General features: G+C 42.4%; 1 protein-coding gene across 2 annotated transcripts in view; it reads left to right on the top strand.

Moving 5' to 3' along the window:
- The first annotated feature begins 205 nt into the window (after positions 1-205).
- The window catches only part of nfkb1 (nuclear factor of kappa light polypeptide gene enhancer in B-cells 1), a 40515-nt gene continuing 26062 nt past the window's right edge, over positions 206-14658 (top strand). For both annotated transcript variants that reach the window (XM_080774288.1, XM_080774287.1), the window contains exons 1-6: positions 206-535; positions 1649-1723; positions 2278-2353; positions 6024-6064; positions 8583-8681; positions 13759-13910. In XM_080774288.1, the coding sequence (XP_080630414.1) occupies positions 1679-1723; positions 2278-2353; positions 6024-6064; positions 8583-8681; positions 13759-13910 (413 nt within the window). In that variant the 5' untranslated portion in view covers positions 206-535; positions 1649-1678. The remainder of the gene's footprint in view (positions 536-1648; positions 1724-2277; positions 2354-6023; positions 6065-8582; positions 8682-13758; positions 13911-14658) is intronic.

Here is a 14658-nt window from a genome sequence, read left to right as displayed (position 1 = left end):
GTAATCAAAACAAGTCATAATGGTGCTTTCTTAAATTGGGTTCAATCCTTTTAGCATTGTATTTGACTGGTTTGTGATTTTCAGTAGCGGCGCTGCTCTGAACGAGCCGCCAGGGGGCAGAGCTCAGCAAGCTACCCTCCACTGCAAGCAACTACGTCACTGGGAATTTCCAGTGGGGAAGTCAATTTTTATGAACAACTGTCTTTAAAGTTAATGTCACCTGCTTCATCTTTTGTCGTCTTTAGAGTGCGGACGAGTATAGCATTTGTATTCTGTCGGAGTTGTACACATTGAATGATATATATATATAATAATAACGTTCTTGTCGCGTCATGACGACGCGTTTCGGTTTGATCTAACGAGCTGGTAGTGAAGTTAATGAATTTACCGAAGTAGCAGCACGAGCTGCACGACCATGGCGCAATGATGTGTAAAAGTCACCCTAGGAACTGAAGTGGAGTCAGTGGGACTGTCATTGTCACTTTAATGTTGAGGGAAGAAGTCACCTGGTGAGCCAACAACACAGCCGACACGGGTAAGAGCTTTACTGTATTGTTTACGTTGTTGTTGTGTGATAGCAATTTAGCTCGGCTAACTTTGTCGTGGTCTCTCTCGCTCTCGTACAACTGCAGTGTCTATGTTGCTCCATTTGCTTTGTTATGCTCTCCACTTCCTTATTAGCACGCTAGCTAACAGTGTGTACTGTGTGTGCTGTATGGCTATAGCAGCAATGCTGCAATGACAGTCAAGACGTGACATGAACGGCGACTCACACAGCAGTAAACCTGGGCACATGTCCTTCTTAAATTCAGCTGAAAGTATGCTACTACTGTACTACTACAACAACAACAACGCGTGGTTTGTGTCACAACAATGCGACTATAGCAGAGCTATTGTGCACTCCCATTCATCATAACAGCAACAAGTGTCAGTCAGCCATGCAGTGCAGGCAGGACCTACTTACTACCTGACCTAATAGACCAGTTATTACTGTTCAGTTCAAAGGCTGCGAAACTGTAGTGTGTATTTGGCCGCAGAATAGACAAGACAGACACGCATGACCCATCTATTCTGAACATATTCTGTGCCAGGGACCCATGTGGAAGATTTTTCAAATTTGTTTTCTAAAGATCTTTTGACGCTTATGCTGAAGATCAGCTATTTTCAAGTTAAACTAATGTTTATGTTAGCATTGTTGGGACCCCCTGGAACCCCCTCAAGGACCCCAGTTGGGGATCTCCTTAACCCACTTTGAGAATCAACGGCCTATCTATGAGCATGAGACTATTACTATGCCAATGTTATCAATCATTTAAATGGAGTGTACAAATGGAACGAAATGGAGCTTATGGGTCCATTTCGTTCCATTTGTACACTCTCAAAGTTAAATTAACATTGATTTTACAGTATAAATCGGGGGTCCCAGAGATATAAATGCCATTAAATGGGGGTCCGTAGCCTAATGCATGTCAAACTGGGGGTCCGGTTTGAGAATCAGCCGTAAAAATCTTCTCTTATGGGGGTCCCTGGCATATCTTTTCAAATGGGGGTCCGCAGGCTAATTGGTGTCAATTTGGGGGTCCGACAGGGACTGACTCAGTAGGTTGCATTGAAAACATTTTGATTTGTTGTATGTCTTCTTTCAAAGTATTGACCTTTGCTGTCCTGGGCAGACATCATGGCCGGAGATGATCATTATCTGGTTGGTGTTGTTCAGCCCCAGGTAAATCTGCATCCATTACATTAACCCATTCTGACCTGAGATCAGATTCTAAAAATGTCTTCTACATCCTGACAGTTTTCTATGTCAGTCGTTCTTCGATTTTTCAAAAATAGCAGACCTACAACCTCTTAGTGCGCCACTCGGTGGCGCGCTATGAGCTTGTAGATCTGCTATTTTTCAATAGCTAAAGCATAACATAATGCTAACACCAAAAAGGGTTCCCGCCCAAAATGGTTTGACACACAACCTTACAACATAGGCAAATACAATCGTAGGTAGCACTGTATATTTAGGTCTGGTCTATTCAAATTAATACAATGCATTTTAAGTGCAAAAGGAGAGGAGACTGGAGCAACACGGACATTTAGAGCCTTTTATTAAGGTGCTGAGTATACAAAACGACTAACGTTTCGACCTTGCGGTCTTCATCAGAGTCATGGCATTTTAAGTGCATTTATAATGTAAGGATGGATTACTAACATTATTGAATTTGATAGGCCGTGACTTCATCTCATGTTAAATATTTGCCTTTTTTGTGCATTTGTATCTTTCAGCTACTTGACATGTTTGATTCGTCATGGGAATATCAGAATTACCCACCAATGTCACAAACCACTGCACTGCGGACAGGTACAGTAAGAGGTCTTCTTTAAAGGGCTGAGAAAGAAGGAATTATGCTGCAGTTCTTAATCCCTATGGTGCTTTAGTAACTAGTAACTACTCCAATGAGACCGTAAATGCTGCATTTATATCGCGCTTTCATCCAAAGCGCTTACATAGATTGTGCATTAATAAGTTCACCCATTCATACACCGATGGCGGAGGAAACCATGCAAGGCACCAACCTGCAATTAGGGGTTCAGAGTCTTGCTCAAGGACCTCATGGTTCCCATCCAGCTGCTCTACCGGCCACTCTACCCCTGAGTGACTCTAGAGAAACAGAAATCACATGAAATGATGAGTAGTGGGAACGGAAACCTCACGCTAAAGCCCTGCGTGTAGTAGACTGAAACCTTTGCCACTAGTTTCATGATGTCACGGACGGTACCGATATTACAGTGTTGTCACTTCTCTGTCATTGTCCAGAGGGTTGTTGTCATTTGCCACTAGTTTCATGATGTCAGGGACGGTACCGATATACAGTGTTGTCACACTCTCACTTCTCTGTCATTGTCCAGAGGGTTGTTGTCAGAGACTGCAGTAGATAAGAGTAGTGGTTGGTTGGTTGTGGTGTCACTAGTGAGGGAAGCCACTCTCTGTTGTTTGGATGGGGGAAACCCACTTCACACAAGAAGTCAGATGGAGGGGGTGTACTGTTATTACATGTCAAAAGGCCTACTCTTTTGATGTCACGATTACTTGACTCTTGTCTCTTGACTACTAATAATTATTAAACGTAACCCCTAATAATTCTACAATTGCTGCAAAACCTGTGGATGTCCACTTGTCCAGTAATTGTGGGCATAAACAAGAAGTTGAAGGGTAAATTTAAGTTATGATGATGACGTACTGTGCATGTTCAAATCGTGCATGCTTTACATTATTTCCAACCATTTTCAACAGCATACATTTAGTTTTTACTTTATTTTTTAATATAACATGAATGTGCTGTCAAAGTTTAGGTGCCGACTCAACCTATAACCACTATTATATCCAGTCTCTTCTAATTCTCCGCCACCAGTCCCAAGTATTTCTTATCTGTCAGGCCATAGCATCTACCGGTATATGTCTGTCCAACCATCTGCGTGTGTGCTCTTTTTTATTATCTGTCTGTCTATCATATCTTAGAATATTTTATCTCATATCTCATCTCATCTATCAGTGCTGTCTGGTTCTCTCCACCAGTTCCAATATCTGTGTAAATGAGGTTCAGGTGTTCACCAGAGGAAAGATGTAGTGGAGCAAACAGCTGTGGTTCATTTGGCAGGTTATTTCTCCTATTTCAGCTTTCTGTGTTAGTAATTCACTTAATCACATATGTCCCCCATAACGTGCAGCCTGTGCAGTTCTCAGTCATTGAGTTTGTATAACAGAATATTTATCTACCATTTTTCGTTCATCCCCTTTATCAGTCATATTGTTTTACCAGCTGCTATGCATTAGCAAGCTGAGTCTATCATCGATGTGCAAGCTAGTCCTCTAGTCCAGCTAGTGCTCTAGTCAAGCTGAGTCGATGTGTTTCCTCCTCCTAACCAGATGCCCGAACCACCTCAGCTGGCTCCTTTCCAGGCGAAGGAGCAGTGTGTTCTACTGTGTTCTAATGTGCGCACCTTAAATATGTCGGGCGGAAACAAACTACTCGGAACACAATAGTTCCGCCTTAGAGAGTTTTGGTTCCTACCTAAACTACTGCGCTGAAACGAACACAGAGGCAGTTATAGCGGATCCCCGCAGATCCCCAGCTGGTAATTCATTGATTTAATCAATTCTTGTTTTTGGTTGAACTTCTCCATTACTAAATCATGCCTGTCTGTACTTATGCCTGTCTGTACTCACTAGCATCAGATCATGTGTGGCAGATTCTACAGGGTATTTTGAATGCCGACTGACTTAAAGCAGCGTCTCCTTTTCAAGGAGTCCTTTGATGTAAAGACAACCACTCCTTATTTCAGGCCTCCAGTTTAGCGAATCGTGTAGCTTGGGAGATGAAAGTGTCCAACCACCTGCCTCTGTTGCTTCACTTAGAAGTGGCTTGAGGCACAATTAAGATGTTTGGCACATACATAAAATGGTGTCACTCATAGTACTTTCTGCTGCAATAGTAGGTGGCGACTCACAGGAACTCTGTAGCACTATGGGACTGAAACAAGATATGTTTGTGTTGGATGTTTCTGAAAAAGATCTGTAGGAATGAATACTGCATTGCCGGCAGCATACGAAGTCTGATGTATATTATGTTATCATAAGTGATTATTTTATAGGCTTATGATCACATGGTTGTGCAAGTTTGTGTGATTGATGTGGGAGGAAGTAGCTAAGGTCGTGGCTGTGCGTGCAGGGCAGGAAGAGGCTGGCCCAGGTACAGGAGCAGGAGAGAGAGAGAGAGAAGACTACTCAAAGAGAGGCCGTGCAACATTCAGATGACATTGTGTCTGTCGTTTCTACTGTAGATTGACCATAGGGCCATATACAAGTTTATTTGTAAAAAGGAGAGGTGTGTGTGTGTGTGTGTGTGTGTGTGTGTGTGTGTGTGTGTGTGGGGGGGGGGGGGGTCTGCTTTGTATGTGAAATCACTAATGGGACCCAATTCTAGGCCATATTCTTGTTATATTTGCATGCAAGTTTAATGTATTCTGAGCATTCATTTCGAACGATGACTAGACTATTTCCTTTCCTCCTCACTTGATACAGTATGTGGTTACATCGGCAGGAAATAACCATTTTCAACTAATAATATGATGAATGTCACCTGGCAACTCTTCCACACAGAGCTATGATTGATAATGACACAAGAGGGTGTTGGAGGTACTCTGTTATTATTATCATCTATAAATTTCCCCCCCCACACACATTTTCTGTGTTGTCACTGCTGTTGTATCCTACTGACTCACCTTCCAGTGAGCAGGAGGTAGTAGAACCTCTGTCCCACTCCTCCCACCCAACACTCTCTGCTGACTGGTGCCGTACCCCAGGCCCCCAGCCCGTAGGTAGGACTACCAATATCACCCTGCCCGACACAACCTGGCTTCCCTCCCCCGGCCAGAACACGGGCCAATTGTGTTCGTGGTGTTCGACAAAGCCGGATGCACCGTGGTGGAATCAAACCCACATGATTAAATCATTACTACTCTAGGTAGTTGCACACTGGCACGTTTCTTTCACTGCGTTTTGCAGCTCTGATAGTAGTAGGCTATCACTAGCTGTCAACTGTCTGTCAACGAAAACGAAATATTCGGCGGCAGTTTGCAAACGCAATTGACAATGTGAGGTTTATTTTTTATTTTTTTACGTCCTCCGAAATTCGCTTCCGATATTCTCCCTAAAAACCACACCAGTGTGCAAACACCTTAACAGAGTTAATCGTTCATTAATCATGTGGATCGTGGCATCCATTTAGCTATATCTATAGCAAAGGCTAAAATGATACAGCTACTTTCCCGGATTGAAAGGTATAACAACGTATAGGCTTTCCAGGTTTAAATTGGTTAACAAACCAACTGCTGCTTCTAGTCTTCAAACTAAATTTGAGCAGTGCTTACATTTCTCATGCAATTCAAAATGTCCATAAGTCCATTGTTGTTTCACTGAACGTGGGAATAGTTTACACTGAGTGTTTTGTTTTGTTTTTCTCTTCATGCAGCCGATGGGCCATACCTCCAGATCACGGAACAGCCTAAACAGGTAAACTTCACATGGAGTGTTTTCCACTAGTTCCTTAATGCCCTCACAGCCAGGTACGATAAGGGGAGAGGGAACAGCCTAAACAGGTAAACTTCACATGGAGTGTTTTCCACTAGTTCCTTAATGCCCTCACAGCCAGGTACGATAAGGGGAGAGGGAACAGCCTAAACAGGTAAACTTCACATGGAGTGTTTTCCACTAGTTCCTTAATGCCCTCACAGCCAGGTACGATAAGGGGCAGAACTTACGAGACATTGTTAAACTATTGAGGAAAAAAAAACATCTGCTTGTTCAGGCCTGTTGGATGTTTCTGCAACCTATTGCATAACATGCTCTGATACAGTACATAAACCCACCCGCTCGTTGAAGTAAATGATTATTATGTTTTATTAGCCATCAATCAATCAACTATTTGATTGCATGTTAAAACGGACTGACTTTAATTCAATATGCTTAACATAATGTATGCTTAAAAAGCAGTACATTTCACAGTTGACTATTAAAATACTTTTGACAGAATCAAATGTTTTATGGTCTTGATTCACCAGGAGCCTGGATGATATGGATGGTTCCAGGCTTCAAATTAAAAGTCTTATGGGGAAAAAATAAATCTGTGGAACCACAACATGGGAACTACTGCTATGACCCAAAGCAGTGTTTCTCAAACTTTTTGTCAAGGACCCCAAAATGGACACTTGACACTCAGACCACAGACACCCATTTGAAAAGATATGCCAGGGAAGAGGAGATCTTTACGGCTCTAGCAGTGATTCGCAACCATTTTAATTTCAAGGACCCCCAGTGCCCCCCCCCCCCCCCCCCCCCAATGGCTACGGACCCCCACTTAATGGCATTTCTATCCCTGGGACCCCAATTTATTTTGTTAATTTTACCCTGAGACCCCTTTTCCCCTTGATTTTAGAATCAATATAAGTAAAGTAGTAGCTTTTTCATATTTTGGCCCTGATAACCAGTTATTCAACACAGAGCACACTAGCCAACAACAGAATAAAAAGGAATTTTGAGAACCGAACAGACGATCTTCTAAAAGATTATAAAATTATATCGGCCTACAGAAAAAATAAAAACCTTAAAGATTATCTAGTACACAGCAAGCTAAAAGAAATCAACACACCAGCACGCCAGGGACCAGAATACTTCAAACCCAAACAATTAGTAAAAAATAGAACCACAAAACGCGTCTTGGAGATTAAACAACAAATAACAGCCAGAACCAGCAACTGCATTTATTTAATCACATGTGAAAAATGTGGTTTACAATATGTCGGAGAGACAGGTAAAACAATAGGTACTAGGCTGGGACGACACAGATACAATATTAACAATGCCAAAAAAACAACCACAAGATTGGTGCAACATTTTATGGCGCACGGCATTGGAGCTCTAAAATGCGCTGGACTTCAACACAATCCTAACTGGACAGTAGGACAAAGACGTTTTAATGAAAAACAGTGGATTAAGAACCTCAACACGGATTTTCCTCGAGGCTTAAACATGCCTAAAATTAGATCTTGAACACTAAAAAACTTAAACTCAGGATTAAACTGGAGAAATCTAAAAGTGATTGGATCAGACTTCCTTCGGATACATGGCGAATGCATTTATTCCTTGCATTGTGCCTACACATGTCGCGACCGCAGGTCGCGACATGTGTAGGCACAGTGCACTGAAATCTTTTAATTCCCCCCCCCCCCCCAATGGCTACGGACCCCCACTTAATGGCATTTCTATCCCTGGGACCCCAATTTATTTTGTTAATTTTACCCTGAGACCCCTTTTCCCCTTGATTTTAGAATCAATATAAGTAAAGTAGTAGCTTTTTCATATTTTCTACTTTTGGCATATTTTCCTATATAATTCCTAATTTGCATATTTAGAAATTTAAAATGTATAATAACATAAATCATTGTCTTCGTGTAAGTAATCAACTGTGGAAGTTTCATGTTGATAACGATCTAATATAGGTATGGTTTTACCCACTCAATTCATAATTATCCTTCCAATTTTGGAGCTCTGGCTCATGGACTAAGAACCAAAAAGAACTGAACCGGTTCCCATTGGGAACCAACCGGTGGAAAAGGGATCTGTGAGTGTATGAATGGAACCAAATGGACCAGACTTTAAAACCTCTTAAACCCCACGGGGGTCCGGGAGGGAAAATCTAAAATATCGGAGTTGGAACCTGAGACCTTGACCAGCCCCATTTACCCGCTGAGAGCTGTTCATGAGGTTTACAGCCGCTGGTCCCGATTGGGGCTCAAAAGGTTTTAACGGGTCCATTTGGTTCTTAACCATGAGTCATTTAGCTGGGGACCCCCTGGAACTCCCTCAAGGACCCCTGGGGGTCCCCGGACCCCACTTTGAGAACCACTGCCCTGTATAGGCAGGGCTTACATATTGAAGCTCAATTTGTCTTGTCAGCAAAGCCACATTGTCGTGTGATGGATTATAGATCAGGCATTACTTTCTGTCTGACTCTGGTCCGTCTGTATTACAGCGAGGTTTCCGGTTCCGTTATGGCTGTGAGGGTCCGTCTCATGGGGGCTTGCCCGGAGCCAGCAGTGAGAAGAACAGGAAGATGTATCCCACAGTCAAGGTAACGTTGTAAGACTGTAGCTTTAACAAGGCTTGTGTCTTTGTTTATTTTGTCTTGTTCTTTGGTAGAACATGAACCCTGATGGAGCGGTGATCTCAACAGCTCACTGTGTTCATTCACTAGGTCCATGTTCCCATGCTTATGGGTTCAAATCCCACCGCCGTTGTACCTTTTTCAGCAACGCAGCAGTGTTGGAAATGTGAATGTACCAAAGCTTTTCAACCTATACCTCCATGTTTCCAACCTGCACACTCCGAGCCCCACTAGCAGTGGGATTATGTTGAACCTTACCTTAGTGATATGTTGAATGTGGCACCTTGTGAATTCAGATTAATTTAGATCGCAAGCAGTCAGAGTGTACAAGCATTGTGAACCTGCCTATGTAGGTGTTTGAAAGATTAATTTTGGTCTAAATCGCAATCGCTTTCTGCATCCCCTCTCGATAGCAATGTGGCAGGAATGCGCCTGATCATACCGCATATTAATGTGTGTGTAGTCTGTGTGCAGTTTCTGTTTAGCACATACAGATAGGGCCCGTAGTCTTGTCTTCTCAGTGGCTCTCACTTCGGATTCATACCAGGCACCACATTTTTCATTAACCATGGATTCAAGCATCCTATTATTCCTTTACCAAACGTCCTCTTTATCAGCTGTGCTGTCAAACATCGAAACCCACTTTTGAGTCGTGACTTGAGTCCCCCTAGTTAAGAAAGCCTTTCTATATGAAAGAAAGGCAGACTAGGGTAGAAACGATTCGATTGAGGTTCTTAACATGTGTAACAATGTTTTGGAATGAAGTTAAACATTCGGCGTGTTTCGACGCAGCCAGCGTAAGCAGGAATTCCCCTCGATGCTATAGAAGATCCTAGGAACGTCTCATCTTGGTTGGTGTTAAGTTACATTACGCAATGAAACATTTGCCTGGATTGCTGAAACAGCATTGTGTGTGTGTGTGTGTGTGTGTGTGTAATCTGTGTGCTTTACACAGGAAGTCTGCAAATAGAACTGGCAAGTCTTGCTGTCTGTCCTCCATTCTCTCTCAAACACACGCACGCCATACTCACGCACGCACAGTCGCACACACACACACACACACACACACACACACACACACACTCTCTCTCTCTCTCGCCTTTCTCTGTCCACTTTTTATTTATTTATATTTGCTCTCTGTCTGTCTCTCTTCATGTTTTCTCGTCTCTCTCTATACTTAATTTCATTCTCATCCCCCACAACCCCCCCCCCCCCCACACACACACACACACACACACACACACACACACACACACACACACACACACACTGCATGTCATTCATTACAGATGTGGATGTATCCTATACAGTTCAGTTTAGACGAGGCTGTGGGAAAACCCCTGAGTGATGACACTGAAAACTCTAGTAGGTGTGCTGCTGGCTCTGTTCAGGATAACCTGATGATAATACTGAGTGCTTTGTAATACTCACCTGACAGTGTGTGTGGGGGGGGGGGGGGGACACTCGTGCAGCACGAGTGCATGCGCTGGATCCATGCACAAGCAGGCTTGCATTTTTTGTGATTTTAGTTTTTAGTTTTTTTTTGCGTTTTTTTGTTTTGCCTATTTGCGGTCGCCTACTACAACTCATACTGTGGTGGTCCTGATTGTGTGGTGGCTCACCATGGCACCCTCACACAATAGGGCATAGCAGTGGGCGTGGTTTTCTGGCTCCACTGAAAAGATCTGCCATTTATTTTTCCCATAGAGATAGAAGATAGAATTTTTTTAAGCCTAGAATGAAGAATCAAGCCAGCCTGGATCCTGGTGAATCATGAAAAAAACCCTGCTAAACAAAGGATATTTATTAAATGTAGTATGTCATAATAATTAAATATTCAATCATTTCAAGGTTTTATGCACTATAATGCTATGCCCTATGCTATAACTCTGCCCTATAATGCATATAGGGGAAACACTGCCAATCTTTTATCTTCCTACACTGTCTTGTATCCGCCAGCCCGGACGGCCGAAGGCCAGAGACAATACTATATGTTTTCCCTCCTGTGAAACTTTGCCCGCACACTCCCAGCAGTCCGCTTCATCTTTTGACCTATAACCCTTCAACATTAGGTCATACTATATATTTTTCCCCCTGGATCATACCTTGGCACATTACACAACTCCCCATATTGGCCCCGACCGGGGCATTTGTGCCAGTCTAGGTTTTCCACCATTGTGCCTTTTCTTCAAAACACTACTTTGTCAACCTGATTCATGCGTTAGCTACTCCTAGACCTCTTTTCAGTGAAACTAGAGCACAGCCTCAGCAAAGTCACAATAAAAGTAGCCTCAGCCCGCATGAAGACAGGTATTTCAGTCATCCTCCACCCACCCAATCACACCTTCTCACCCCCCCCCCCCCCCCCCCCCCCCGAGTGTGTTTTGATGTCTGTTGGGAATTTCCTCGCCAAGAATGCACCCACATATAATTACAGGGAATTGTTGACACAACCAGGAAATAGCATTGTTTTTCAACTCAGCCCCTGGTCCAGAGACACAGCCAGACATGATGTGTCAGGTGTATCTGACACTACAGCTAGAGGTGAACTTTTTAGGTTACTCTGGTCTTTACAGAAATCATACACTAAAACATTGTGTTAGTGACCATAGGTAAAGAGGAAGTCCTGGGCACTTCGCCTGTAGTATACATCTCTCAGAGCTCACTTGACTTTTTCTTCATGCCAAGCAATGAACAAATTCAGCTAAGAACTAAAATTATGAATCAGACTATATGCTCATGACAACAACACGCTCAAAACTGATCATGAATGAGGCCCATTGTTATTCTTTTGTTTATGGTTCATTTGGGCTGACTCAGCAGGTGGGGCAACAGAGAGAATGATTTGCTGATATTGGTTTACTTTACCATATTAAGCTGAAAGGCAGCCACACATCATGCCGTTTACAGGAACCTGCTGTTTGTAGCACTTTACTGGCTAGGCTAACCAGGAAGGGGTAGCTGCTTACTGTATGTGTTTTTTACAGTGATAACTTAATGTGTTCAGTCCAAGGAAATGCTGGATTTGTATCCTTGGAGGCTTACAGATGAGCATCTACAGTGTAGTTGAATGGTTTGTCGACCTGTCCCTGTCCCTGTTTTGATAACCAAAGCAAAGGGGATTTCCCACTCTGTTTGGTCCATGGTTGGTACTAGAGGGAACTGACTTATGGTCTAAATACTAAAGAAGTAATACTGTAAGTTATTATTGTAATTTTTTACAGATTTCTTGGAATTTGTTTCAGTGTGTTTTTGTATAAACACAGAATAGGGCAAGTCTGAGAGTTCTAGCCTGAATCCACACAACAGAAAACCGTTGCCTAACATCAGCGGTTTGCGCTGATGTAAACCGATATGTCTTTTGGCTGATGCACGCCCGCACTGTGATGTTAGGCGTGTGCATGTCTGGGCATATTGGTGCACACCAGGCGGCAAGGATTCAATATAGAAAATGAAGACGATGCTAAAGTAATGAAAATGTTGCAGGTATGCTTTCAGGGCATGTGATTGGTTTCTACTGAGAACCCACCAATAGCACGCTCTTTGCGGTTGCACTCGCAGACATTTCCCGCTAAACTAGAGGCCTGGTCTGTAAAAAAAAACAATGGGTGATTGGGTGATGTCACACTCCCTTCATCCATTTTTTTTATATTATGGATGGTGCAGCAGACACACTCGGACAGAAAGACAACTTTCTACTTCATAGAATATGGGGAGATAAATGTGGAGATAAATAAGAGTTGACTGGGTGAGAGTCATCGGAGAACAGAACACCTTTACATCTTGATGCTGCATACAGATGCAGAATATTGATGAAACAAGGCTGTCCTACTGTAAGTGTATGTATTGCTATACCACACATTTAATGGAAAATGAGACACTCTTCCGTTCTATCACAGCTCTACAAAAGTGCATACACTACCAGATGTTTTTTGTGAGTTAATGTTAGTGTTTTATGAACTATGTGTATGGAACCTTTTAGAATAGATTAATAGGACATACTAGTAATGTGACTTGGTGTTTTATTTTACATGAAGGTGCATCAAATTGTACAATATACACACACAGTAGACACATTTCAAATCAATTTGACAGTGATCTGGAACACTCTCTGAATTGGTGTGTGCAATTGTTCACATGAGGAATAACTGTGTAGTCTTTGAATGTTTCACTTATTTTATTGTATGTACTATACATTAATTTACATGGATTTGATTCTATTCGTACTGTCCATGCATATACAGTATAGCGTGCATGTCTCTATATTGCCTTCTTGACGGTGTGTAGGAGGGTAAACATGAGAACAGGAGAATGTTAACTTGAATGACAATAAAACGGCAGCATATCATCTTTATCCGGCTTTGAAATGTCTCACTCAACACTGACGCGTGCCACTCATTTTGGAATGTGCTCACTGGCATACCAGACAAAAGGACTGAACCGCTCGCTACAGGAGAGTTCAGCCTCTCCCAACGGAGAAGTAATTTCTTCTAAAACATAAAGCAGTTTGTAAAGGATTTCCCACTTTCAAAAGAATGTTTACCATGTTGTCCATGAGTGACCAGCTTGAATGCGGGAAACCTTTGTTGTGGTCATGCTTCCTTCCTCCTCACAAAATAATAAATAAGTAATAATGGCCTCACTTGGACTGCAGAAACCTTTTTGGGTTACAACCTGGAACCACCTGCAATCTTCCAAACCTCTTTCTATTGTGCTTATTGATGAATCACTGGCATTTAAATGCCAATAATGTTGTTGGCAAACTGTGAACTGTAATCCATGAGCAAATACTGAAATGAATGCCCATTGGTGCCAGTGACATACTATTATACTAATATAAGATGCCTGCCTGCTGGCCAGTCTAAACTATTCAATCCTGTACTTTTCACCGTTTGTTTTATTGTTGGGGAAACATCTTTTCCTCATTGAGGATTTAACTGAACAAAGAGGCGTCATTGTTGAACATTTTTAAAAACATATACCGGTATTATATTTAATACAAATAAACACATTATTTTAAAGTGAAATGTGTCCTGTGTTCCAGGTCCAGAACTACCAGGGAACAGCGCGAGTGGTGGTTCAGCTGGTAACGGCAAACTCAACACTCACCCACCTCCATGCCCACAGCCTGGTGGGCAAGCAATGTGACAAGGGTATCTGCATCACCGACCTCCAGGCCAAAGACGCCACTATGAGGTGGGTGGGACAGGCACGCACACAGGCTGCTCTCCTTTATTAAAGATGGAAGGATTTTTGAAAATGGTGTACAGAAAGTGTTAAAATTCTGTTTTTATGTGGCCACACACACCAGTTCATTAAGAAGTATGCCTGGTTTTCAGGTTTTCACCTGAACTGAAGCCACACCCACAGCTGTTGTTGTATGATAAAGGGGGAGGGCTTAGTTATGCTATTGTGATATCACTAACGTGGTGTATTTTGATTGGGCCTTTCATTTCAGGAAAAAAACTAAATTACACCTGGGGGTCTATTAGAGTAAAGTTAACTCCATAGACTCATACAAACGTACAAAAATCACGGCACTCTATCTTTAAGCTATCTCCATCTCTCCTTCTGTTCACCTTTGCTCACAGCCTCGCACACTCTTAATCTCGCTTGTTCAGTCTCTTTGCCTTCTCTTTTTCACTCTAACACACAAGCACACGCATACATATTCACACTCACATTCTTGGCAGTGCATCAGATGCATAGAGTCACTTTACTGTACTGGCTCTCTTCCAGATACTGATATTTCACCCAGGGTGAATTTTAACCCTGCTTGGTCCCGTGTTCTAAGCCAACAATATGTGTTAGTTTAAACTTTAAGTGTTTATTTGGCCTGTTTTTTTCCTATCCTTAGAGGCGTCTTTTCTAGGTTTCTAGGTTTTATGGATCTATTAACAAGTGAAAAGCAGGATTTGTTCTGATGCTTTACTAAAATAATATT

The sequence above is a fragment of the Protomyctophum bolini genome (genome assembly GCF_963924005.1).
Source record: "Protomyctophum bolini genome assembly, chromosome: 10".
Taxonomy (NCBI): Eukaryota; Metazoa; Chordata; class Actinopteri; order Myctophiformes; family Myctophidae; genus Protomyctophum; species Protomyctophum bolini.
This window is presented reverse-complemented; position numbering and strand designations above follow the sequence as displayed.